Raw genomic sequence first — 27,553 nt, forward strand, 5'->3', positions numbered from 1 at the left:
AGCTGAGACAGGAGTGGGGTGAAGCATGGAGGGTCTACAAAGAGTTTCAACACATTTTAACCTCCAAGATCTGCATTCAAATTCTCTCTTTGATTATTCCTCAGAGTTTGCACTGTGTATGTAGTTTGAGACATGGGGAGGCTGCATGTTCGGATGGGGTGGGAATTGGAGAGGGACCAGCTGTGTTATATCAGGAGCTCCTGAGAAGGACGTGGAGACAGGAGGAGGCCATTCAACCCCATTGAATACATTCTCCACTCAATAAGGACACAGGTCATGGTTGATCACTATCTCAACCCCATTAACTGGCCCCAGTTACCTTAGTATCCCCATTTAACAAAAGAAAATTCCCTCCATTTTGAAAATTTTAATCGAACCCCAGCCTCAAACCAAGCATTAGCAAGAGAGAGTGTTCCACATTTCCAGTCCCCTTCATAGGCTTCCTGACATTGTTCCTAACTGGTCCAGTTTAATGTTAAGGTTACACTGCACTATTCTGGACTCTGTATCCCAGACCGGACAGTTTCCATTGAGGTTGTGTTTTGGAGTGAGGAGAATGTGAAAAAACATCCCAATGATGACAGTTTGGTTCTCAAAAGCAAGTGATGTCAGATGATGCAAGCAGCAATTCTTAACTCAGTCATCCATTTATTTGCAGACTGAAATAATTCAACTTCTGAATTATAAGTGTGAGCCTATCGATTTTGATCGGAAGAATTGAAAGGCAACTTACTTTCCAAAAGAGAGAAACTTTAGAGAGCTTCAATACAGAGGGATCTGGGTGCCTTGTGCATGAGTCACAGAAAGCTGGTATGCTGGTACAGAAGGGAATAAGGAACATCAATGGAATATTAGCAGTTATTGCTGAAGGAATAGAGCATTAAAATAGACAGGGTTTCTGCAACTGCACCAGGCATTAGTGGGACCACATCTGGAGTATTGCATTCAATTTTGGTCCCCTTATGTGAGGAGAGATGTAGTTGTACTGGAGGCAGTTCTGAGGACATTCACTAGATTGATTTCAGAGAAGATGGGTTTACCTTATAAAAAGAGATTGAGCAGTTTAGGACTATACTGTCTGGGGCTTAGAAGAATGAGAGATTTAATTGTGGGATGTAAAACGTTAAAAGGGGTTTGACAAAGTAGACGTAAAGAGATTGTTTCCTCATGTGGGACAACCTGGAAAGAGGTCATCATTTTAGAATAAGAGGTAACAGAGTTAGAACCGAGCTGAGGAGAAATTACTCCGCTCAAAGGATTGTGAATCGATGGAAGTCTCTCCCCTACAGTGTGTTGGATACTGGAGCATTAACTCTATGACTCATGGTCCTACAGCTCGGAAACAGACCCTTTGATCCAAATTGTCAATATGTTCCCAAACTAAACTGATCCCATTGGCCTGTGTTTGGCCCATATCCCTCTAAACCTTCCCTATCATATGCCTGTCCAAATATCTTTTAAATGTTATGATGTATCTACACCCTCCACTTCCTCTGGTAGGTCATTCCACATACAAACCAACCTCTGTGTGAAAACACCCCTCGGTTCTCTTTTAAATCTTTCTCCTCTTGCCTTCAAAAGTATGCCCCCTAGTTTTGAACTCCCCTACTTTGAGGAAAAGACCTTCACTATTTCATGCTCCTCATGATTTTATAAACCTGTATAAGGTCTACCCTCCACATCCTACGCTCCAGGGCAAAAAAATCACAGCCTAACCAGCCTCTCCCTATTACTCAAACTCTCCAGTTTATATACTTGTAAACCTTGTCAGCACCTTCTCCAATTTAATGATATCCTTCCTATACACAGTATTCCAAAAGTGGCTACACCAATGTGCTGTACAACCTCAGCATGACATCCTAACCCCTGTACTCAATGGTCTGAGCAATGAAGGCAAGCATCCAAATGCCTTCTTCACTATGCTGTCTACCTGTGAATCCACTTTCAAAGAACTATGTACCTGAAACCTTAGGTCTGTTTGACAACATTACCCCTTTTTTCCTTAGGGTCATGGAGTTCAATACTAGGGGGCATAGTTTTAAGGTGAGAGGAACCTGCCATTAACTATATGGGTCCTGCTCTTGTTCGTCTTACCAAAATGCGACACCTTGCATTTTCCAAATTAAATTTCATCTGCCAGTCCTCTGCACAATTTGATCAAAATCCTTTTGTAATCTTAGATAGGGGAGGTGATGGCCTACTGGAATTATTGTTGAACTGTTAATCCAGAGACCCAGAAACAATCTGGGGATCTGGTTTCAAATCCTGCCGTGGCAGATGGTGGAATTTGAATTCAATAATGATAAGCATGAATCCATTGCTGATTGTCAGGAAAAACGCATCTGATTCAACTAATGTCCTTTAGGGAAGGAAACTGCCATTCTTACTTGGTCTGGCCTACATGTGACTCCACACCCACAGAAATGTGGTTGACTCTGAACTGCCCTCTGGGCAATTAGAGATAGGCAATAAATCTAGTTGCACCTCTTAAATTCTCATCCAAATCATTTATATTAATTACAAAGAACAGTATACCCAGCACTGATCCCTGCAGAAGACCACTGGTCACAAGACTCCAGCCCAAAAAGTAACTCTCCTCCACCACCCTCCGTCTCCTGTCAAGCCAATTTTGTGTCAAATTGGCAAGCACTCTCTGGATCTCATGTGGCCTAACAACTAACCAGTCTACCATGTTGAACCTTGTCAAAAGCTTTACTGAGATCCATGTGGACAACGTCAACTAACCTGCTCTCAACAATCTTTTTGGTCATGTCCTCAAAAATCTCAATCAAGTTTGACAGGCACGATTTCCCGTGGACAAAGCCATGTTGACCATTCTCCACCAGTCATTACTTCTCCAAATACATGTGGATCCTATCTCTCAGAATCCCATCCAACAACTGAACAAAACACTGATGTCAGACTCACCAGTCTATAGTTCCCAGGTCTCTCCTTACAGTCTTTTTAAAATAAGGGCACAACATTAGCTACTCTCCAAACGTATGGCACGTCGCCCGTGGCTGTAGATGATACAAATATCTCTGCCAGAAGCCCCACAATTTCTTCCCTAACTTCCACAACGTCCTCGATACACCTGATCAGATCCCAGAGATTTATCCACCTTTATGTTTTTTAAGACATCCAGCACTCCCTCTTCTGTAATGTGGACTATCAATATTTATTTTGAATTCCATAGCCTCCACTTCTTTCTCCACAATAAATGTTGACGCAAAACATTAGTTTCATGTTTTTCCCACCTCCTGTAGTCCCACACAAAGACGACCCTGTGGATCTTTCAGGAACCTTATTCTTTCCCTGGTTGATTGTTTGCTCTAAATGTACTTATAGAATCTCTTTGGATTATCCTTATCCATATCTGCCAAGGTTATCTCATATCCTTTCTAACCCTTCTGATTTTCCTCTTAAGAACGTCCCTACAGTATTTATACTCTTCAAGATATTGACTTGATCTCAGTTGTGTATACCTAACATTCTTATTCTTGACTAAAGCCTCTATATCTTTATTCATCCATTGTTCCCTACTCATACCAACCTTATCCTTCACTCTAACAGGAATGTAATGCCTCTGAATTCTCGCTATCTCACTTTTGAAGGCCTCACTTGCTAGTTGTTCCTTTACCTGCGAACAATCTGTTGCAATCAACTTTTGAAAGTTCCTGTCTCATATAATCAAGGCAAGCCTTATTTCACTTGAGAACTTTAGCTTTTATACAAGGCCTGTCCCTTTCCATGGACAAAAACAAAAGTTGCTGGAAAAGCTCAGCAAGTCTGGCAGCATGTGAAAAAAAATTAAGAGTTAATGTTTCGGACCTGAAAGAGTGTTCTCCTGTTAACACTTCAGTCACTTGCCCTCCCTTATTTCCCAAGAGAAGGTCAAGTTTTGCTCCTTCCCCAGTAGAAACATCTACATATTTATCAAGAAAATTTTCTTGAACACTTAAATTCCTCCTTATCCAAGCCCTTAACACTATGACAGTCCCAATCTATGTTTAGAAAGATAAAATTCGTTTCACAACTCAGTCTTCTTACACAAATCTGAGATCTCTCCACATATTTGCTCCTCGGTTTCCCCTGACTACTGGGGGGTCTGTAGTCCAGTCCCATTAAGATGATCAGCCCCTTCTTATTCCCGAGTTCCACCCATATATCTTCATTGAGCAATCCCTCCAGGATATTCTTTTTAGGTACAGCAGTAATATTTTTCCGAATCAAAAACATCACTCCCCCTCTTCCCTAGCTTCTCTTTCCTATAACATCTAAATTTAAATTTAGGGGAGAGATAAACAGATTTTGAATTAGCGACGGGCTGGAGAGTTTCGGAGAGTGGGCAGGAAAGTGATCCTACTGAAGGGAGGAACAGGTTTGAGGAGCTGAATGGCTTACTCCTGTTCCCAGTTCTTACAGTCTTTGTTCACGTACCTACCTCCTAACCGAAGCACCCCTGATTTGTATCAAGTCTCGATACATCCTCTCAACACTAACCCCAATTAAGTCCCTCCACTTACACTGGCATAGAATGGACCATGTTCATTTTGAGTGGCTTATGTGAATAATGACTCAGTATCTGATAAAAACTCAAACTTTTGATAGTGATGGACAGGAATAGTTTGGTCCATCAGGCATGGCTCACTTGCAATGGCAGAGCATTAGCCTCAGACAGCTTCCTCCTGCCTCTGAGGCAATACCAGGCAGAGGGTGCAAAGTCAGATGGAGAGATGACAAAGAGCAAGGCTTTATCGACTGAATTCACTGACCTGTCATCATTTCTATCCGAGTCGGGAACACAGTCTCCAAGCTGCCAATCACTCAGAATCCTGAGAACTCACCTGTCCATCCATGTCAATTGTCCGGTCGGAAACACACCCCAAAAGAGCCGAAAAGACATGGTCCGAGTGAGACGGGGAAGCCAGCAGTAGCTGGAGATTCTCTTCGCTCGCAAAACAAATCAGCTTTCCCAGTCTGAAAAGGAAGTGAGGATTAGGAAAAGGTGAGGTTTCCAGCTGGGATTTCTCCTCTCTGGAAGGAAATTCCCACTGGGACATGGGATCCTCCTTCTATCAGCAGCAGGGCTCTGGGACTATGCGACAGGAACTGGCTACAAAGACTCAACTTGGGCACAGAGGCCAGCTGCCAGTCTGTGTGCATATGTAACAGTACAGGGCAGCTAGACACTGGCATCGGACCAAACAAAATAGACCCAAGGAGCCTCCTGCAGTGCCACAATGATGCCACCCGAAGGTTGCAGGAACAGCAACTCATATTCCGCCTGGGAACCCTGCAGCCTAACGGTATCAATGTGGACTTCGCCAGTTTCAAAATCTCCCCTTGCCCCACCGCATCCCTAAACCAGCCCAGTTCGTCCCCTCCCCCCACTGCACCACACAACCAGCCCAGCTCTTCCCCTCCACCCACTGCATCCCAAAACCAGTCCAACCTGTCTCTGCCTCCCTAACCTGTTCTTCCTCTCACCCATCCCTTCCTCCCACCCCAAGCCGCACCCCCATCTACCTACTAACCTCATCCCACCTCCTTGACCTGTCTGTCTTCCCTGCACTGACCTATCCCCTCCCTACCTCCCCACCTATACTCTCTCCACCTATCTTCTTTTCTCTCCATCTTCGGTCCGCCTCCCCCTCTCTCCCTATTTATTCCAGAACCCTCACCCTCTCTGAAGAAGGGTCTAGGCCCGAAATGTCAGCTTTTGTGCTCCTGAGATGCTGCTTGGCCTGCTGTGTTCATCCAGCCTCACATATTATTATCTTGGATTCTCCAGCATCTGCAGTTCCCATTATCTCAGACCCAAGGAGGAATATAGGCTTGGAGGTGTTTACAGGGAAGGGAAGGGTGTAGAACCTGAAGAAGGCAACAGAGATAGGGAAGGGTGTAGACAATCATCCAATCATTGAATCCCTACAGTGTAGAAACAGGTCATTCAGTTATTGAGTCCACACCGACTCTCCATCCCACCCAGACCCAGACATCTATTCCATTCCTGTGACCTGCATTTCCCATGACTAATCCACCTATCTGGCACATCCCTGGACATTTCAGGACAATTTTCCATAGCAAATCCACCTAACTTTGGACTTTGAGAGGGGAGCACCCAGAGGAAACTGACACAGTTAGGGGGGGGTGAGTTGCCCGAGGCTAGAATTAAACCCATGTGCCTGGCACCGATAGGCAGCAGTGCTAACCACTGAGCCACTATGCTGATGGAGGTGATGACAGGGAGGGCTGGAGGACTGTAGGGGCCAGAGGAGGTGACAGAGATAGGGAGGGGGGAGGGGTTTAGGGGCTGAAAGGGGTGACAGAGATAGGGAGGGGTGGAGGGGTGTCGGGGCCTGAATGGGTAACAGAGATAGGGAGGGGTGGAGGGGCACTAATATCAACACAGGTTTACAGAAAACTCTTATCCCAGGAACTATTACCTTCTGACATCCGCTGCAGTGAGATCCTGACTGGAGTTTAGGAGGGTGCGGATTGCATACCTTCCCCGAGCTGGATCCAAGCTGCTGCTTCCAAACCCATCAGGCATTGAAAGGAGCTGCAACAGAAAAGAGATGCATTTCTGTATACCCAGAACCTCACTAATGCCGTCTCCCACCACCTCGTCTTCCCCTCAGAGGTTCGAAATCTGAACACAGTGAGACTATGCTGACATGCTCATTGACTGTAGCAGACATCGCACCTGCCTCCCCATGTCCACAGATACACTGTTTCCAGCTGACAGAATAACACCAGGACTGCAAACCAGGGGCAATGTTTGGCCACGATTCGGGTGTTCTGAACCCCCCAACTCCTTGTTGCTGTTCCACTGCATATGAGAATTTGGGGCTGCACCCTATGGTCAAAAAACCTGATGACTCATGTAATCCTGAAGGAAGGCCATGCACCGAGGCTGAGGGCAAGGCCAAGGCAAAGGGACTGAGTTCTCTGCAACCCTCAAGACCCCGGGTTGAGATGAGTCAGTCAAAACCTGAAGGAAGAGGGTGAGGGTGAAACACAGGGGACCCTCCCCTTCGGCACCACCATCAGACATCCCCCTCCCCCACGCCTCAGGAACACCCCCAACCCCCTCCTGGCCCCATTAGCTACCTCTGGTGGCACTAACCTGCTCGGGGGTCAGCTGCTGAAAGTGCCCAATGGGTAAGAAGGGCAGCAGATGCTGCACAGAGTTCAGGAAGCCCGGACTCCAGGAGCTGACCTCCCCGAAGCGGGTGCTGTTGAGCAGCCTCCTGGCAAACGCCCTCTTCTGTTGGTCAGTCATGTCCGAGCTGCACTTCCGGAGGGTCGCCAAACTGCCAAGTACGAAACAACAGTCAGCAGGGATGGCACCATGCGCCAATCTCAATAAAACCCCTCCCCCCCACCACCCCCAAAACTCGGAAGATCCACTTCACAGTAATCCCATTCCCCTCTTGCTGGGGCAGGTTCCTGAGGGACATATCCTTGTGAATCCAACAGCCAATCTCCACGGTGGGGTATGTAACTATGGCCTCCTAAATCACCCAATCCCCTGCTCCTGCACCATTAGGCAGGAGATGCTGGCTATCAGTCTGGAGCCTACAGACAACCATCGACAGAAGCAGCTCTGGCCCACAAACTGCCAACTGCTGTGGTTGCACCATTCTCTTTCTGTGACAAGATCCGAGGAAGTAGTGGAAGGAAATGCACTCAGTGGTCTAACGGGAAAGGGCTCTTGTCTTAAACAAGCTTTCGTTTATTGCACAATCACTGCATGACTTGACTGAGATATGTGGTCACCTGGGTGTGGGCCCCAGTGCCCTGCTGCCAACTCAGTCTTGGGCAGAGGGAGGACTCTTAAGGTACTTGTTAGGCTCAATGCTGAGATGATGTTTCCCCCTCACTTGACAGTCTAGGACCAGCGGGCACAAATTCAGCATAAAGGGGCACCAATTTAAGACAGAGATGAGGAGGGATTTCTTCTCTCAGGGCTGTGTGTCTTTGGAACTCCTTGCCACAGACAGCTGTGGGGATGGAGTCCTTGTGTATATTTAAGGCTGAGACAGAGAAATTCTCAGATAACAAGGTGTAGAGCTGGATGAACACAGCAGGTGAAGCAGCGTCAAAAGAGCAGGAAAGCTGACACTTCAGAAAAGAGAGATTCTCAATCAATCGGGAAATTGAGGGTTATGGGGAAAGGGGGCAGGAAAGTGGATATGAGGAATGTCGGATAAGCCACAATCCTTTTGAATGCCGAGTGGTTTCAAGGGGTTGAATGGCCTAATCCTGTTCATATTTTTGATGGTCTTATCCCTGGCTAGCTGACTAAGCAAACCATGTGTCCCCTCGCCAGCGGGTACAGGACTCGAGCCCCAAAACTGGTGCCACAGTTTCCAAAGGGGAGAGAATGTGGATTTGAGGATACAATCCGATAAGCTTAGTGAATGGTGCAGCAGGGTTAAGGGGCCAAATGGCCTTCTACTGCTCCTTGTTGCAAGGCGGCTGACTTACCCTCCTGTTTTGTGTTTGGGTTGGAAATCCTCATCGCTAGCCCCTAGCTCCCGCTGAGGTCACTGCCACAGCCAGACGGCGGGGGGGGGGGGGGGGGGGTCCCTGTGAGGATGGAAGGTTTAATCCCTGCTCCCACACCCAACATGTGACTGGGCTGCAGCAGGCTCCCAGACTCTGGGGAGATTGGGGCTTGGCTTATTGCAAGGGCACCATGTCCAACAAGAATGACAAATTTTCACTTTAGAATGCCATTTCTAACATCAGGATATTCAAATACCCTCACATTGTTTTTCTGTAATGAACTCTCTGCAAGGTAAAAAAACACAGCAGCAAGCTCCCACATCAGTGGGGAGATCAGGACCTGGTGATGCTGAATGATGGATTCATTTGGATCTGGGCATTGGGAGAAGCACACTCTCCCCCGTCCCCTTCTCTTTGAAAGAGTGTTCATTGACAGCAAAACAGACAGCATGTGGGGTCACAGTTAATATTTCACCGAAAGGCCATTATGTTTGGCTGCGCGGCGCCCCCTCAGCCCTGGCCCTCCGACAGTGCGGCGCCCCCTCATCGCTGACAGTGGGTGTATTTGGAGAATTAAGGGTTTACATTTCTAAGTAGGACCTGAACTAATGTCATGTGCGAGTCTGAGAGCACCCCTCATTGAGACTGTGTGAGACCCCAAGTCGTTGAGCAGCCTACATTCCAAAAGGAATTGGATCGCGAGTGCTTAGTCTATCGCAGGAAGCCGGAAATGTGTGGGTTTTTCATAATTGTTAATCAACTCACACGCTGTTGCTCAGAAGGAGTGACTCAGGGAAACCCCGAATGTCCGACACACTCATGAAAGGAATGAACTGTGATAGGTCCCCAAAGAGGTCCGGGGTTACTTGGGGAATCTTCTGCAGAAAGGCAGCAGTGAATGTCTCCAGGGCAGGTCGATTGCTCTGAGAAACCTGGAGGAGAGAAGGATTAAACACTTTTCAAACTACATCCAGAGAACTGGACGGGGGTAATACAAGATACAGTGAAAACCACTTCAGTCTAATTCCAATTCATTTTTGGGGCTTTGTAAATATTTCTACGCAAGGGAATGGTACGTCAGCTCAAGGTCCTACTGCTGGTAATTGTCCAGCAGGGATGTGAACATAGAATCTAGAAGCAAGCCATTCAGCCCCTCAAGTCTGCTCATCTATTTGATAAGGTCACAGCCTCCACCTACTCACTGTACCTTTCAACTCCCTTATAAGTCAAAGACCGGCCCAGCTTTGCCTCACAAATGTCCAATGGCACAGCCCCCATTGCTTTCTGTGGAAGTGAGCTCCAGCCTCAGAAAAACTTTCACATCTCCATCTTCAATGAAAACCCCTACTTTTTAAACTGCGTCTCCTGCAGCAGGCTTTTTGACCTCAGGGGCTGTCACAGCTGAGCAGGAAGGTGGCAGGTGAGGACTTGTGAGGCAATACATTTTGACACAAAAAAACACAACAAAGATAGAAAGCCCAAAATAAGGATAACAATTCTAAAGGTGCAGGGTGCCCTGGGTATAAATGTACAGTCAACATCAAAAGTGGCAGGACAGGCAGAGAGAGAAATCAGTAACAAAGCACTCAGTGTCATGGGGTCATACAGCACAGAAACAGATCCTTCAGTCCATACCAAAGATAATCCCAAATTAAAATAATCCCACCAGTTTGTTCCTGGCCCATATCCCTCCAAGTGTCCTCAGCTTTATTATAGGGACATAGAAGACACGAGCAGGAAGGTTTTGCTGAGCTTGTACAAGACACTGGTCAGACCTTAGCTGGAGTATTGGGCACACTTCTGGGTGTTAATACTATTGAAGGATGTGAACATGTTGAATTTACAGATTCATTCCCACAATAAGAAATTTCAGTAACAAGGATAGATTGGAAAAGTTGGATCTGTTCTTTTCGAATAGAAGGCAGTTAAGAAATTTGAAACAAGTTTTCAACTGCTTTTTGTCATTAATGAAAACGATTTGGATGTGAACATAGGAGGTGTGGTTAGTAAATTTGCAGATGACACCAAAATAGGTGGTGTAGTGGGCAGTGAAGAAGGTTATCTCAGAGTACAATGGGACCTTGACCAGGTGGGCCAATGGGCCAAGAATTAACAGATGCAGTTTAATTTAGGTAAATGTGAGGGGCTGCATTTTGGAAAGGCAAAAGCAAGGTCTGGGGAGTGTTGCTGAACAAAGAGACCTTGGGGTGAGGTTAATAATTCCTTGAAGGTAGAGTCACAGTTAGACAGGATGGTGAAGATGGCATTTGGTATGCTTTCCTTCGTTGGTCAGTGCACTGAGTATAGGAGTTGGGTGGTGATGTGGCTGTGCAGGAGATTGGTTAGGCCACATTTAGAATATCGCATTCAATTCTGCTATAAGAACGATGTTATTAAACTTGAAAGGGCTCAGAAAATATTTACAAGGCTTAGAAGGTTTGAAATATAGGGAGAGGATGAATAGGTTAGGGCTATTTTCCTGGGAGCATTGGAGGCTAAGGGGTGACCTTATAGAGGTTGATAAAATCATGAGGGGCATGGATTGGTTGAATAACCAAGGTCTTTTTCCCAGAGGGGTTAAGGGAGTGCAGAACTGGAGACCATAAGTCTAAGGTGAGAGGGGAAAGGTTTAAAAGGGACCTAAGGGGCAACTCTTTCATGCAGAGGGCGGTGCATGTGTGGAATGAGCTGCCAGAGGAAGGGGTGGAGGCTGGTACAATTACAACATTTAAAAGGTATCTGGATGGGTAAGTGAACAGGAAGAATTCAGAGGGATCTGGGCCGAGTGCTGACAAACGGACCGATATCTGGTCAGCATGGACAAGTTAGACCAGACATCTCTTACCCTGCTGTATAACTCTATGGCATGGTGCATAGCAGTGCAGCCTCACAGCACAAGGAACTCGGGTTCGATTCCAGCCTCCGGCAACTGTCTGTCTGGAGTTTGTACATTCTCCCCGCGTCTGCATGTGTTTCCTCTGGGTGCTCCGATTTCCTCCCACAGTCCAAAGATGTGCAGGTTGGAGTGGATTGGCTGTTCTAAAGTGCCCATAGTGTCCAGGGATGTGTATTTAGGTGGATTGGCTGTGCTAAAGTGCCAGTAATGTCTAAGGTAGGAAATGCAGCGATGGGGTAGGGGGTGGGTCAGGGTGGGACGCTCTCCAGAGGGTCAGTGTGAACTTGATGGGCCAAATGGCTTGATTACACACTGTAGGAATTCTATGGTTTCCATAATGGTATGAGGGAACTGGATTGAGCAGATAGAGAGAAACTGTTCCCATTTGTAAACAGATGAAAAGGGAAACAGCACAGATGTTAAGTGATTTGCAAATGTGATGTGAGAAAATAAATATTCTCACACCATCAGTGGATTGGGTCTGGAACGTACTGCATGGGATTGTGGTGAAACCAGTCAGGGGGGCATTGGATGTTTATATAAATAGAAACAAGTTGCAGGGCTTTGGGGAAAGGGGAGGAAATTGGCACCAGGTAATGATGCTCATTCAGATGGCCAGTGCAGACATGATGGGCTGAATAGGCTCTTCACTGTAAAACACCTGTGATTCTGGAGGGTGGAGAGTGAGGGAGGGACAACACCAGAGGCAGCTGAGGTAAAGGTGAGCATTGTAAAAATAAGCATATTGCCAGCCTGGGAATCAGTGCACCATCGCCCGACTCGGTGCTCACCTGGAGCTGTTGCCACGTCTTGTGCATATGAGAGAGCAGTTTCTTGACACTGTCGCTCTCAGCTGACATTAGAATCTTCTGCAAATTCTCCCGGGGCATCAGCAGGTATTCCTGGGATCAATAAAAGGAAATACGCAGAGACAGCTTCATCAATCTTCACGCCTGTACTTGATACTATAGGGATTGGAACACTGCCCAAAGACTGCTTGCCCCTCGCTCCCTGTCTCCATGGGATGTTGGAAACCTGACCCCCAAACATGATCTGAGTCACAAATTGGACGGTTAAATCCTGCTCCAGAGAGTTTGGGAATTGAGGCTGATTCAGCCGGTTTGCAACCAAGGGATGCTGAGACGCTAAATCAGGGCCCTGTCTGGTCTCTCAGGTGGATGGAAACCCTGAAGGGACATCCTCATCAGGAGTGACAGCCAACAAAGATCGCTGAATCACAGCGTGCCTCCAATAATCCCGGCACTCCTTCAAAAGATTAAGGTGACAGTGCTCATGGAAGCTCACAGCAAACTAAGCATCGCCTCTCATGCAAGTGCTTTATTCTTAAACCACACTGTTTCTCCTAGCTCCTTAAAATTCAAGTTTGTGACCATGCACACAGCAGACCGCAGTTTTGAGACGATTAAATTTAGAACGTGAAAGCTTAGGGTCTTATGAAATGAGCAGATATTCAATTACTTTACTGGCTGTTTGAACCCCAAGGAGTTCTCATTAAGGTCTGTGCAAACAAGAATTAGAACAAACAACTCAGATTGAGCCATTCAACCCCTTGAGAACGCTCTGTCATTTGATAAGATCAAGACAGATCTGAGCTTAGCCTGAGCTTCTCTTTAGTGTCTGACACTGCAGTTGGTCAAGAATAGATCTACGTCTGCCCTGAAGTTCTTCAAAGGTGCATCCTCCATTGCTTTTCTGCAGAAAGTTCCCCAGGCACTCAATCCTCGGAGAAAACAATTCTTATCTCCTTAAGGAGTTTTTTCCTGTGTTTTCCTGGCTCGGAAACAAAACTTGGAATTGCTGGAAAAACACAGCAGGAAATCAGAAGTTGGATTTGTCTGTTAGTCAGTTCCTTAATGAAGCAATTCTATTGATACTTGAAAATGCTGAAGAAGCTCAGCAGGTCTGGCAGCATCTGTGGAGAGGCAAAAAACAGAGCTCACCTTTCAAGTTGGAAATGACTTTGTTGAAGGAAGAAGAGTCATTGGATTAACTGTTACCATCTCTACAGATGCTCCCAGACTTGCTGAATTTCTCCAAGTCTCCAGTAGAAAACTGGAAATTGGGCTGAAGGGTCTGTTCCCACACCCTATGTGGCTAATTTTTTAACTACACTCTGAAATGGCAAGTAACTCAGTTCAATGGTTTAAGCTGAGAGAGGAAAGATTTAAAAAGGGACCCAAAGGGCAATTTTTTCATGCAGCGGGTGGTGCGTGTGTGGAACGACCTGCCAGGGAAATTGGTGGGGGCTGGTACAATTACAACACTTAAAAGGCATCTGGAGGGGTACATGAATAGGAAGGGTTTAGAGGGATATGGGCCAAATACTGGCAACTGGGACTAACTTAATTTTGGATATCTGGTTGGCATGGACAAGTTGGACCAAAGGGTCTGTTCCCATGCTGTACAGCTCTATGACTTTATGACGCTAACTGATTAACAGTTGATACTGCAATTCTAATTTCTGCAGCAAATACTCTTACCTCCAGGTCAGGCTTTCACTTAATTAAGTTCATGCAAAATAATTAATCTTAGACTCACACTGAACTGAGGAAGCACCGTGCAGTCGGGGGGTGACCACAGAGGGAGTGTCGCACTGTCGCTAGTTGGTCTTTCAGGTGAAATGTTAACAAGGCCCCATCGGGTGATTGTAAAATATCTCATGACACTATGTTGAAGAACAGGAGTGTTCTTCCCAGTCATGGCCATAATTATCTCCAAATCAATAACAGAAAAACAGACGAGCCAAGGTGATGGGTGAAGCTCCTCCTTGCTAGATATGTCCTCATTACAGCAAGGTGGACATTTCAGACATCAATGTCTTGTAAAAGACTTTGCAATTTCTTGAGGCTGTGACAGGGGTTATAAAAGTGCAAATTCTTTCTTTCTCTTACCTGTAAAAGATCTCTCAGGGCTGGTGAGTCCTCCTCATTCTGTAACATGTCCCAGAGAACTGGCTGTATGTGGATATTAAATCAGAACAAGATTGTGTCAGTATTTACCTGACCCTTAATCAGTAATTGCAACATCTCCCCTTTGTTTTTGTCCTTTATGGGTACTGATGCATCCCAGTGCACTTTTTTTTAATCTGCAGGCCATCTCCTGGTACCCCATTCATCAGGTGTGAGACTAGGTGGTGAATATTAGCAGACTATTTGGCTGCAGAAGCCTCACCAACGCCACACACATAGAAGCAGGTCCACTGCAAAGGTCAGATGTGACAAGACTGATCGCCCCCACCCTCCCTTGGTTGAATTTCACAGTAAGATGTGTCACTGCAATTGACAAAACATTAACATTTAGGACAAGTGCTGCAGGCTGATCTGCATCCCGAGACCCTAGTGGGATTCAGCGCCTTTGGAAGGAAGGGGAGTTAATAACTGTGCAAGGGATATTAAAGGGACCTCACAACTACACAATTGTACTGCAATATTTCAAAGGAGGGCAGGAGCCAATATTTAACATTCAACCAGCATCATTAGAATAAACTATCTGCTCTTTGTCACATTTCTGTTTGCAGGGACTTGCTGTGCACAATTCGGTTCACGTTTCCTCCAACAATGACTACACTTCACCAAGTATCTCAGCGACTGTACAGGTGCTGTATGAATGTTAACTTCTCTTCCTCGCTCTTGTGTGCACTTATAACACACTTGAGTAGGACAAGAGAGACATCATTAAATGGGTCACAACTCAGAAAATTATCAATTTAAATTCCATCATCCCTTCAACTAATTTAAATTCTAACACATTGTACAAGATTATCGTACACTTCTGAGGATATCGTATATTGCTTCTCCCATAGAGGTGGCCCAATTAGTGGAGAGGTACAAGATATATATATTTTTTCATTCATTTACAGGATTTGGGCATCCTTGGCCAGGCAGCATTTATTGTCCATCCCTAACTTCCCCACCAGAGGGCAGTTGAGAGTCAACCACATCGCTGTGGGTCTGGAGTCACATGCAGGCCAGACAAGGTAAGGATGGCAGTTTCCTTCCCTAAAGGTCATTAGTGAACCAGATGGGTTTTTCTGACAATCAACAATGGATTCATGGTCATCATTAGTCTCTTAATTCCAGATTTATTTTTTTGAATTCAAATGCCTCCATCTGCCATGGCACGATTTGAACCTGGGTCCCTACAGCGTTACCTGGGTCTCTGGTTGAACAGTCCAGCGATAATACGCTCGGCCATTGCCTCCCCTTATTTATTATTCATTTATGTATATGTAATTATTCAGTGAATAGACTGAGGCTACTATAGATCACTGAAATATAAATTACATCAAGCTTTACCAGTTTCCACTAAATTCTTCACAACTTTTTGAAAATGTATGGTAATGGATGACTCACTTATAGTTACTGTTAGCATCACCACCAGCTGAACACTGACCCAGAGGACTGACAGACAGTCTTTTATTGACTCTTCTTGCTGTTCAGAAAGTCAGTGGGATCTGCATGTTTCCCATTCCTGAGTTGGCTTGTATTCAAGTCAGAACACAAATGCAGGATGGTATAAAACAGCTGCTCTGAAGCACAGGAAACGGTGAGTTGCCAGATCTTTAAAATTATGGCCCCCATTTCGGATCATGTTTGTAAATATGAGCATTGGTAAGTTGAGGAACACCGGAATATCTCTGCACATTGCTACTGACCGATCTTCAGGTTGTGAGCCTAAATTTCACAGAACCTTACAGTGCAGCAGATTTTTCAGCCCATTGTGGCTGCTTCAGGTTTTTGTAAGATTTGTCTGTTTCGTCTGCTCTTTGCCCCCGAGCCAAATCTGCTGGGTTAAGTATTAATAGAAACACAAGAACAGGAGAAGGGAGGCAGCTCTTGTGGCACAGTGGAAGTGTCCTTACCTCTGGATCAGGAGGCATGAATTTAAGTCCCACCTGTTCCAGAGATGTGTAATAACACCACCGAGCAGTTGATTAGAAAATATCTATAAACAGAAGTATGCCATTCAGCCCATTGAGATTGCCTTGCCTTTCAATACAATCATGGCTGATCAAACACTTCAGTCTCTTACCCACCCCATCTCCATGCCCCTATATGTCACTGGTAATCAGAAATCTATCAATCTCTGCCTTAAAAATAAAGGCTGGGTTCCCACACCACGCTGGGCTCAAGAATTCCAAACGTTCACAACCCTCTGAGTAAAACAAACATTCTCCTTATCTCAGGCTTTATCCAATTCTTTTTCCAAAGTTATGGTTGAATCTGCTTCTATGACCTTTTCAGATAATGGATGCCAGATCACAATAATTCACTGCATTATAAAAATTCTCATTCTATCCCCTTGTAATCGTTTTGTCAATTACAGCAAATCTGTGTCCTTTGGTTACAAGCCCTCTTGCCAGAGAAAATATTATTTCAGGTAATAGCAGGCACAAAGGGATACTTGAAGCCATAATCAGGTCAAACATGAACAGCCTCCTCCTGCTTGCAGTTTGTAAGCTTATATAATATTAAGCATTTCCTTAACCTTCTCCGCTCCAAAGAGAACAATCCCAGCTTCTCAATTGTACCGTATGATGGATGTCTTTGGTTCAATCCTGGAAAATCTCCTCTGCATTGTCCTTGCGAAAAGCTAGCGCCCAGGACCAACCCAACATTCCTACTGCGTCTGGCCCAACCATCTCTCAGAATGTAACTATGAGGCAATAAGGCAGCAGCACCGCCACATTGAAAGGTAATTAATCAGGGATGAGTATGAAAATAAGATTGACCTTCCAAGGCTACTACATCTGCTTGGCTAGGGTTTGAAGAACTATAGTCTAATAAAAACAGGAATTGCTGGAGATATGTAGCAGGTCTGGCAGCATTTGTGGAGAGAGAAACAGAGTTAACATTTTGAGCCCAGAAACCTGTCTAAACCCCAGTCATGCTACCAGACCTGCCAGGATTCTCTGGCAATTTCTGTTTTTGTTTCAGCATCCACAGTTCCTTGTTTTACTTTAATGTTGAACCCTGACCCAAAGATGCTTTTCAAAAGAGTCCAACTTGAAGCATTACAAGAATTCTGCTAAATATCTCCCAAAAAGGGTGAGGTCTCAGCTCGTTCAATTCCGGGCACCAGTCTATGGGATGATGGATGTTCTTGAAGAAGAGACACACCAGAATGTTCTCAGAGACTGTCGTTACTTTCAACTTGAAAGATTTGCGCTCATGGTGTTTGCCCGTCACGGAATGTAGATTGTGAGCATTGAAAGCATTCCAACCTTATAGAGACATGTCAGAGTGGAACATGCTGTAGGGAGACATAAGAACATTGGAAATAGGAGCAGAAGCAGGCCATTTGGATCCACAATCCTGTCCCACCCTTCAACAAAATCATTTTTGATCTGCCCCAGGCCTTAATTCCTCTTTTGTGCCAGCTCCTCACAGACATCAACTCCTCAATCTTTCAAAAACCTACCACCTCTCAGTACTTTCAGTGATCTAGCCTCCATAAATCTCAGGGACAGAGATTTCCAGATATTCCAGAAATTCCTTTAGATTTCAGTTTTAAATTAGTTTTCCATTACTCTGTAACTATGCTCCCAGTTTGAGATTCCCTCACTAGTCGAAATAACTTCTGAACATCGACCCTGTGAAGCCCCCTCCCTCAAAACCCTGTATATTTCAGTTCTAGATCCTAATGAATAAAGGTCTTATTATTCAGCTATTTCTAAAACATCAACTCCTTCAACACAAGAATCAGCCTAGTTAATCTCTTTCAAACAGCCTTCAATGTCAACACATTCTTTCTTAAATGTGGGGACCACAATTTTACACTCTACGTGTGCCAGCTCTACCAGCAAGACTTGCCTATTTTTAAACTCCAAGTTCCTAGCAATAAAGACCAAAAATTCCATTCTTAATTTCTTCCTATTTTCTGCTTTTCATGCACAAGCATGTCAGATCCTGCTGCACCGCACTTTTTGGAGCCTCTCTCTATTTAAATAAAAATCTGTGTTTGATTCAGCCTATTAACGTGTATGAACTCACATTTTCCTATGTTGACCACTCCCTCAATCCTAGCCCTATCCCCAACCCTAGTTGTACAGTCCTAGGGAACATCTCTCTCTCACCTGAACCGGTCCTTGTGTGTCATGAATTGAAACCCATTTCTCCAATGAATTTCTGAGCTACGTTAGTGAATTTTGACAGGTTGAATTTTGTTGTGACTGCTGCTATTTGTAAGGATAACTGTTTTGCAATTTTTTTAAAAAACAAATTTCATAAATAATGCATATTTTTTGCAAAAGAAGAATGTTAGCTGTGATGGGGGACTTCAATGATGTGGAGAAACTAGAAGACTTGGGATTGTTCTCCTTAGAGCAAAGAAGTTTAAAGGGAAAGTCCTTTTGAGGTGGTGCTAATATTGCTTTACTTATTGCTTACGCTGAAACAGTTGAGAAGATCATTTTTAAGGGCTCTGTCTGTCTCTTCCCTTAAGTAGCTGTCAATGGTCTGTAAAATACTGACAGAAGCATTGGGATTGAAGGCTTCCCAGAAAGAAGCATTGTCCAATAAGCTGGAGAGAAGGATGGCCTCACTCAAAACCCTTTGGACTTCTTCCTCGCTGTGATCGAGGCTGGAGACATCCAGGATGTAATTGAAGACTCGAAGAATATAGTTGGCGTTGGAAATCCAGCTGAAGGCTTGGTCATCACACTGGGTGAAATGATTGAGGTGGTCAGTCAGGAAAGCAGTTGGATTTTGACACAGTTGAGTTGTGTTGAGGTTCAAAGGTACTGGAAAGTTGTCGAGTAAATGGCCTACCAAACACTCCTCATCTTGTGGCTCTTTGGAGGCCATACAGTAATTTATGACCCAAGGGTGGAGCGTTGATATGATGTCATAAAGAGTGGCATTCTGGCAAATGATTTCCTTTAAGCCTTCATTGTCCTGTTCTTTACAGCTCGCTAGAAGGCTGCCATCGATAAACATCTTGTCCGACCATGTCTTGTAATCACATTTTAATGGACGGCCTTCAACAGGTAAAGAATTCAGCACGTCCCTCAACTCATTGAGAAGGCCGCATAAACAAATTAACCAGGACACAGTCCGCTCATCAACTTTGAAAGCTGTCCCATTGGCACAGATATCGTGGATGTGAGCTGCGCCCCTTGCCAAGATGCATTCCTGCAAATCGCTGATGGTGGCATTTGAAGCCCCAGACCCTCGGTGACAGCTGCTGGCCGAAAGTTGCAGCCCCTCTAAGCCACTGATGATGTGTGCACAGAGAAGGCTGCCCCATGCACCAGCTCCAGACAGGTCCTTCAAGAACGTCCCGTTGAAGCAGACCTCCTTGATACATTCAACACCCTGACGAAGGATACACTCCTGAACCTCATCCTTTTCCATACTGGAATTCTGCAACATTTGGTCACATTTGCTATTGACAATGTTTACTTCTTCTGAGTTAGTAATTAGCCACAAACAGACAGGGTTATTCCAAGACTCAGCCACACTGAAATTCTTCAAGATGGTCATTTGGGAGCAGAAGTGGTTGACCAAATCAGTGCCATTCTGATCACCCACAATTAATGAGATCACTTCCATTTTCAGTCTGTTTCGCTGCCTGCATAAATTTCTGATCAGCCTTTTGTCTCTAGTCGCACTCGTCAGGAAAGTTTCATTTGAACAAAGCTTGTGGATAGAATCTGCCCCATTGGCCAGCAGACAGGCCTGGATCTCCTCCGAGCTTACACTCGCTCTGGTTGACAACCTGCCGCAATCCCTGGCTAAGGTGCCATGTTTCCTTGACCCGCCCTGCAGCTTGGCACAGAGCTGGTTGAAGCCTTGCCGGCTCAACAGGGAGACATTGCTGCAGACGGTGGAGTTGAACTCTGAGGTGTAAAACTGCCGACAGACCTGAACCCAGTAAAGGTCCTCTTGAACTGCAGAGAAATACCAGGCAGCATCTGAGCAGGCAGCTTGGAGGTCTGGTGGGGCCTGGCTCACAGCTGTGGTCTGGTTGAAGAGGCTACAGTAGAGATAGACAGTGAAGTTGGATATCCCTGGGAGTCTGGGCATTGAGTCGTTACAAACAGCCTCCAGAGTTCCAGTGTAGGGAAAATCATGGTCACCTTTAACAGTCTCCCCAGATCGCCTGGACGCTGTATGGGAATGTCTTCGCATGTCCCGGACTTTGTCACTCAGTCGGCTACAGTCTAGGAAAGGTGTTTCAGCCAAAAGTCCTTGTGAGCTGAATCCCAAGACTGCAGTGTTCCAGGAGATGTTGTTCTTGATACCCCTGCATTTGAAATAAAATAAAAACAAGCTGGGAGCTAGGTCCTTACATTTTGAGAGGAAACACACTGGGACATTTTTACAATGGATTCATCTACGGTTCAATACAAATGAATGGAAGGTGTGAATGGTGTGGCCTCAATGGAAATAGAGGAATACAATGAAGTCAGAGCCAAGAGACATAATGAGCATTCTACTGGCATTAATTTTCACAAGCAAATGTTATTAGGAGAACAATAAATCTCCAAGGACGTTAGCACACATAGATGTTTACCAACTCCAAACTTAAAATATCAACCAAAAACAAAATCAAGATCTCAACACACAGCAATCAAATTGGCGTTGGATGCACACTTAGGATCTGTTCATGGAGTTTACCTACTTCTTCTGAGCCACTGGTCGAGGGTATAAGTGAAAACCCCTGAAATCATTTCCTCGCCGAGGACAGGATTATGACCCCTGCCTCTTGAAACCGAGTGTTGTCTCCTGCCACACTGTGAAAGACTGATGTCTGACAGAATTACTCCCTTCCTCCTCTCTTTATTCCTTCATGGGTTGTGGATGTCACTGACAAGACCAGCATTTGTTGTTTTCCCCTAATTGTAGTTGAGGTTGAGTGGTCATTTCCAAGGTCAGTTAAAGAGTCAACCACATTGCTCAAGGAAGGCAGGTTTCAAGGCAGTTCTTGAAGGTAGTGAGTGGTTATAAGTAGAATCTGAGACTGCAAGGGCTATCAAGTGTAATAGATTTGTGACTGATGGTAGAACAGAAATATAAGGATGGTGGCCGTATAGCCCATCAGGTCTAGATTAAAGAGGGAGATCCCTATGGTATGCCATTTTGTGTTTCAAGTTTCTCACTTCAGAAAGATCCCACATTTCTATCTTCAGAATTGCTGTGAAACACTTAGATATAGGGAGTGTTACAGGTACCTGGGAGAAATTTCAAGTCAGCTTTATGTGGCTGTTTTAAAAATTAAACTGAGTGTAAAAAGAAACCTTACCATAAAAGAAGCTGTCTTACATCCCCTGCAAAGAAAATAAGAAATTTGAAGCTTTAATTGCAGTGCTTGCCAAGATCATTAAATATTCAAATGTACAATGGTTAAGACATTTTGAAACAGGAGAAACATCAGAGCTAAGGAGACCACAAGGACTCACTTGAATTATATTGGGAATGAGAAATGACAAAGCATGGATCAAAACATTAGGGTCAGAAAGGACAGGGTGGTTTTGAGTAAATGTTATTAGAGATCAGAGAGGTCAAACAATAATAGATTATTTCTGCCACCTGGTGAACCAGTGGCAAGGAGGCATAAATGTAGGAAAATCAGAAGCTTGTCTGTTATCCAGGCCAATACTCATAACATAATACTGAGGGCGTGTTACACTGCCACTGGTGCCATCTTTTAAATGAGGCCCAAAACTGAGGTCCCATCTCAGCTTGACATACAGCATCCTGTAGCACTACTGCAAAGAACAAGAGAGCCTTCCCCAGTAGCCGAGCCCAAATTTATCACTCAAGCAGCATCACAAAAACAGATTATTGTTATCACACTTGTGGGATCTTGCTGTGAGGAAACTGGCTGCTCTGCTTCTTCCATAAACAACAGCGAGTGTACTCAAAATTTAAAAACAGAAGGTGGAAAAACTCAACAGATCCAGCAGCATTTGTGGAGACAGAAACAAGGTAAACGTTTCAGAGATAATGGGAACTGCAGATGCTGGAGAATCCAAGATAATAAAATGTGAGGCTGGATGAACACAGCAGGCCAAGCAGCATCTCAGGAGCACAAAAGCTGACGTTTCGGGCCTAGACCCTTCATCAGAGAGGGGGATGGGATGAGGGTTCTGGAATAAATAGGGAGAGAGGGGGAGGTGGACCGAAGATGGAGAGAAAAGAAGATAGGTGGAGAGGGTATAGGTGGGGAGGTAGGGAGGGGATAGGTCAGTCCAGGGAAGACGGACAGGTCAAGGAGGTGGGATGAGGTTAGTAGGTAGATGGGGGTGCGGCTTGGGGTGGGAGGAAGGGATGGGTGAGAGGAAGAACCGGTTAGGGAGGCAGAGACAGGTTGGACTGGTTTTGGGATGCAGTGGGTGGGAAATGTTTCAGAGCCCTTCATTAAAACTACATTCCAAATCACAGGGTTGAAGTGGTAACAAGAGATGCTTTACAGATACAGATCGGAGATAGGCAAGGAAAATTAGAGAAACATTTTTCAAATGTTAGGACATGGAGTGTTTTTTCAAAATAGGCTATTGAGGCAGAGACCAAGTCATTTAGAAAGGGAATTGGGGACAGAGTAACGGACATGCCCAGAACAGATTGCGTTCATTCCATGACAAAACAAGCTCTGCTAAAACATCACTCACCAACAGAACATTTTCCATCGTGGTCTGCTTGAGGAATTCCAATAACAGACGCGACTTCCTTTGCCAGAGAGCCTTTCATTCGTGACACTTGCCTTTTAAAGTTCGTGTAGACCGATGCCCCGACTTTTTGTAAAATATTCTGTTTGAGTTCTTTCAGGCCATCCCACAGGACTTCCTCACTCCACATTGAATGGGATTGATTGGCTGAACGTAGCCCCTCTGACACACTCCTCCTGCCACTGGGCTTTGAAAGAATCTGAAGCAGACTGTGCATGCTGTTGACACTCTTTGCTGAATTTAAGCTTTGTGGGTGAGGATTCCCACTGTTCCCAGTCTCTGGAGATCCGTTCCACGGTTGGAATCTTTCAGTCCTATGCGGTGGACCGTAGGACTGGAGGTTGACCATTGGTTTCCAATTAGTCAGGTCGAGTAACTTGCCTAGACTTTCAAACCAATCCATTTCAAAAGCACAGTCACCCTGCCCCATTAATGAACATACTAGATCCTGAATGTCAGCCCTGGCTTGTTCATACGTTCCACTTAGTAATGTTTGGAAAACTGTCTCAATCAGACCAACAAGGCTCTCCCAGTTTTGCTTTTGGAAAAGCCAAGTGAAAAGCTGATGTTCTGTGAAAAAATCTAAGATAATTTGCAGGAACTCAATGAGACTGTCCAAGTCCCTGCTGGCCCTCAGTGACACGAAGAGGTCCTTCAATTCCAGCATGGCCCTGGGAGGGGGGTCAACCTCCAGCTCTCCAGGGTCAAGAACATTCAACACGATGGTTTCATCTGCTGGATCTTGGAGGTCATTACTTTGCAAATATAGTGAGATGTTGTAGAGAAATGCAGAAAGTCTCTTTCTGTCTATCGTACGCTTGGTAAGAAAAACAGGCAGATTACTTTGAGGTAAAATGTTCAAAGCTCTGAGACCTCTAATCAGTCTAGAGATGGCAGCATGGATGTTTTGGGAACTTTTGATACCAGCTCTCCCATGGACAGCGATCGATTCCATTCTCCCTTCTGTGTTTTCTCCTCCTAATAAACGTGCAACATCCTTTAACGCTTCCACATACATGTTAACCTTGTTACCTGCAAGTTTAAAGTTCAACATTCAGCAAGGAGCACTAAGTGAGAAACAAAGTGAGAACATTACTGGGCCACTTTCAACTTCCAATTGATCATCGTCAACTTGACGAAGTAGCCCATTTTTCAAAAGGACATACAATCCTCTACATGATTACAATTGCCCCATCGCAGTTTTACCACCCTCTTTGTTTGCTGTGTGATGATCCTCTTAGAGACCACTACCTGTTAAAGAGAATTACAAACCATCTTTTAACCAACAGAGCTGGCCACAAAATTTCACCTCTTTTAAAACAAAATACATATTTGTGAACAATATAAAAACGTATACAAACATATAAGAACACATAAACGCCATGTACATTGTAATTTCTGATCACAATAGCCTGTGTGACATCGTACTTTGTTGAATCTGGTTAAGGTCATTGAATCACAAACTCTTACCTTTGCTGGGTGGGCTCACCAACAAAAGGATGACCACGAGGGACAACATAGCTGCCACTATCCCCCCTTCCAGGGGGATATTGCCCTTACTCCACAAGTTTCACATCATCCCAGTTCCAATCTTCTGTTCGGCAGCTGCATAGAGACAGTATACCCACTTAATGATCTAGTGTTGACATTTCAAGCATGTGCATACTCAGGCGCAGGATATCAGCACTTTAAATAAAGCATTTCAAGCTAAAACAACCAGGTTTGATTATTTCATTTGGAATGCATTGCCTAAACAAACAGGAGATACGTGGAATGAGCCTCTTGCTAAGTTCTCGGCTCACTCCCACAGATTGGAATGAATGAGCTTCTGGAGCTGACAACATTCAAAAGGGGAAACAAGAAAGAAAGAGGAAATGGCTTAAGTCACAGACAGGAGGCTATCAAAAAGGATCTCGGCATAAATTGGCTGTTAGTGAGTCAGTAACCTGTTTTCTATCTCTCCTGTCAAGTCGCATGTGAATAAACTTTAGGACAGATGAGGGAAAAATGTTGGCAGCATAGCTGGCGGCTTGATTCACCCCATCACACATCCTCACTTGAATCCATTCTAATGGTGTTACTGGAGATTCTTAACACGGCATTTGGGAAGGAAGATCACTGACACCAGCAGTGTGGATGAATTTGTTGAGGAATGTACTTGAATGGTAGATGTAGATAGCCCACTAGATATTGCACAACTGGCACCTCTGATACACATACAGCCAACCTAAACAAGACCTGTTAATGCTCACAGACTGTGAAATTAGATTTAGGACTTTAAAACTCCATAAGTTATGACAAAAGGTCACTGCCCTGAAACAATGATTAATATTTCCAGTATTTTACCTCAATGATGAATCTGATAGACAGTTTACTCACCTTGAAAAGCCTGAAAGTAGAATGATTCACCACAGCAGGAAAAACAGATAACACAGGTTGGATTAATATGGATTTGACAAAACATCAGCAATAATTTAACCAGATAGTCTGTACTTATGGTCACTTTTCTTACATTCATCAAGTAAGGGCAGTCTTAATTACTAAATTAATAATAATAATTATTATTATTCAGTGAAAACTTGTGGCTTTCCCTTTGATTGAAGGGTTGTCTCTGTCTCTCACAGTGACTGGAGCTCGCAGCTCCTTCAGTTTTAGGTTGCTTCAGCTCAGGTCAGATTTCACACATCCACTTTCTGGGGTCACAACAAGACACAATTATCATCAGCAATGTTTAAGTTGAATTGTTCTTTTCTCTTCTTTCAACTTATCCTTTCTTCTCTCTTTGGAAGTGCTATTGCCACACTAAGGTCTCCTCCAGCATATTGGTTCAGACTCCAGCATCAAGCATGGACTAGCTGATGTGTATTGCTGAATTTTTCAACCAACTGGTGCATGATAGCCCAGTGTCAATTGCTTTGTTCAATGTGTGAATTCAACAGGAAGTCGTTGTATAGTAATCAGGAGCGATTCTCTCTTCCAATTGTTGGTCATCCAAAAATACTGAGGAGCAATTTGCAGAGTCAGAGAGGTGATTATTGGTGGACTTTTCACCTGAAAAAAGAGAGTAGAACCAAAACTCAGAGACGTGTCATTCATGACAGTGGTTATAAGACAGAAATTTACTGAAAAGTCGTATTGCCCATTAAAATTAGTCATGCCACACCCAGTTCTAACATTCTTTCCCAAAGATATCAACACCATGAAACCCCTCACCTCCCCAGTCTGATCTTCCTCCCAACGTCAACAAGTTTACAATAAAACATACATAGTAATTACTTCTCTCAGAAATAGAAAATCCCTGGTTCAGGGCCATCAAACCAGTATATTGAATACAGTCTTCTTTATACTTTCACACTTGACTGTTGAGAGCCAAATTCTGAATGTATCTGCTTGTAAAACAAGTAGAAAAAGAAAGCTCTGAACACAATGTGAAGAAACCCATTAAGCTGGATGTCAGGTTAATCGATGCAGCCAGTCCCGTTGAAAATATAACTTTAAATTCAGTCACATCAAATCATTCTTGAGTTTTTCAGTCTGAGAACAATGCACCAAGCAGACCCTCAAGCTTCATCGCTTTATAATCTTGGACCAGGTACAATGCAGTGTACTGAGCCCCATATCAATAATGCAAAAGGAACTAGTCAATGTACAAGGCTGCCTGGCTCCTGCTACGACAGATGAGGAATCTAAAACCCAGTTTATTCATTTCCCAATTCAATGAATGTAACTAAGTTGCTACGGCAACTCGTCTTGCTGACTTCTAAACAGATAATGGCAAATTGACATTCCTCCCTGCCAAAAGACAATACTTTTTGGTAGGTAAATGGCAAAAGAAAACCTTTCATTATTAACCAAAATAATTTTATGTTATCAGAAACTTTCTGCTGCTTCAAGGGTTGATTTAACTGATATGTTAGCATTGTTTTAAAATTTAAGTTTTAAAACTTGGGTGCTTCACTGATAAGGCTGTCATTTGCTGCCCTTGAGAAAGTGGTGACAAGTTATTTTCTTGACTTGTTGCAGTCCCTGTGGTGTAGATGTACCCGTGGTACTGTTAAGGAGAGTTCCAAGATGTTGCTCCAGTGACAATGCAGTGGCTTGTATCTGTCCAAATCAGGATAGCGTGAATAACTAGGATGCATTGTATACAATCTTGGTCCAATTATATGGGGAGTGAAGGGGAGAGGGACTGGGCATCACCTCCATCTACACCACCCCCTCCCAACTTTGAAGTTGCCGCTATTCAGGCACCAACTTTTCCCCACCATCACCAGGCCCACTAACATAAGTAATATCTCTCTGGACTGGGTCACCTCAATATCACCATGATGCCCTTCCACAAGTGCTTTGCTGCCGCCAGTACCAGGATGTTGCCAGGGTTAAACAGTTGAGCTATAGGAAGAGGCTGAATAGACTGGGGCTATTTTCTCCAGAGCAACAGAGGCTGG

At 44.5% G+C, this 27,553-nt stretch overlaps 1 protein-coding gene across 1 annotated transcript in view; it reads right to left on the reverse strand.

Moving 5' to 3' along the window:
- LOC125446756 (stereocilin) overlaps positions 1–24,060 on the reverse strand; it is a 59,802-nt gene extending 35,742 nt beyond the window's left edge. The window contains exons 1-9 of the mRNA XM_048520528.2: positions 23,049–24,060; positions 21,680–21,704; positions 18,823–20,680; positions 14,326–14,388; positions 12,205–12,315; positions 9,283–9,449; positions 7,133–7,319; positions 6,450–6,565; positions 4,848–4,980 (exon numbers count right to left, since the gene is read on the reverse strand). Coding sequence (XP_048376485.2) covers positions 4,848–4,980; positions 6,450–6,565; positions 7,133–7,319; positions 9,283–9,449; positions 12,205–12,315; positions 14,326–14,388; positions 18,823–20,680; positions 21,680–21,704; positions 23,049–24,060 — 3,672 coding nt within the window. The remainder of the gene's footprint in view (positions 1–4,847; positions 4,981–6,449; positions 6,566–7,132; positions 7,320–9,282; positions 9,450–12,204; positions 12,316–14,325; positions 14,389–18,822; positions 20,681–21,679; positions 21,705–23,048) is intronic.
- Between the last annotated feature and the right edge of the window lie 3,493 nt (positions 24,061–27,553).

The sequence above is a fragment of the Stegostoma tigrinum genome, chromosome 36, assembly GCF_030684315.1.
Source record: "Stegostoma tigrinum isolate sSteTig4 chromosome 36, sSteTig4.hap1, whole genome shotgun sequence".
In the NCBI taxonomy this organism is placed as follows: domain Eukaryota; kingdom Metazoa; phylum Chordata; class Chondrichthyes; order Orectolobiformes; family Stegostomatidae; genus Stegostoma; species Stegostoma tigrinum.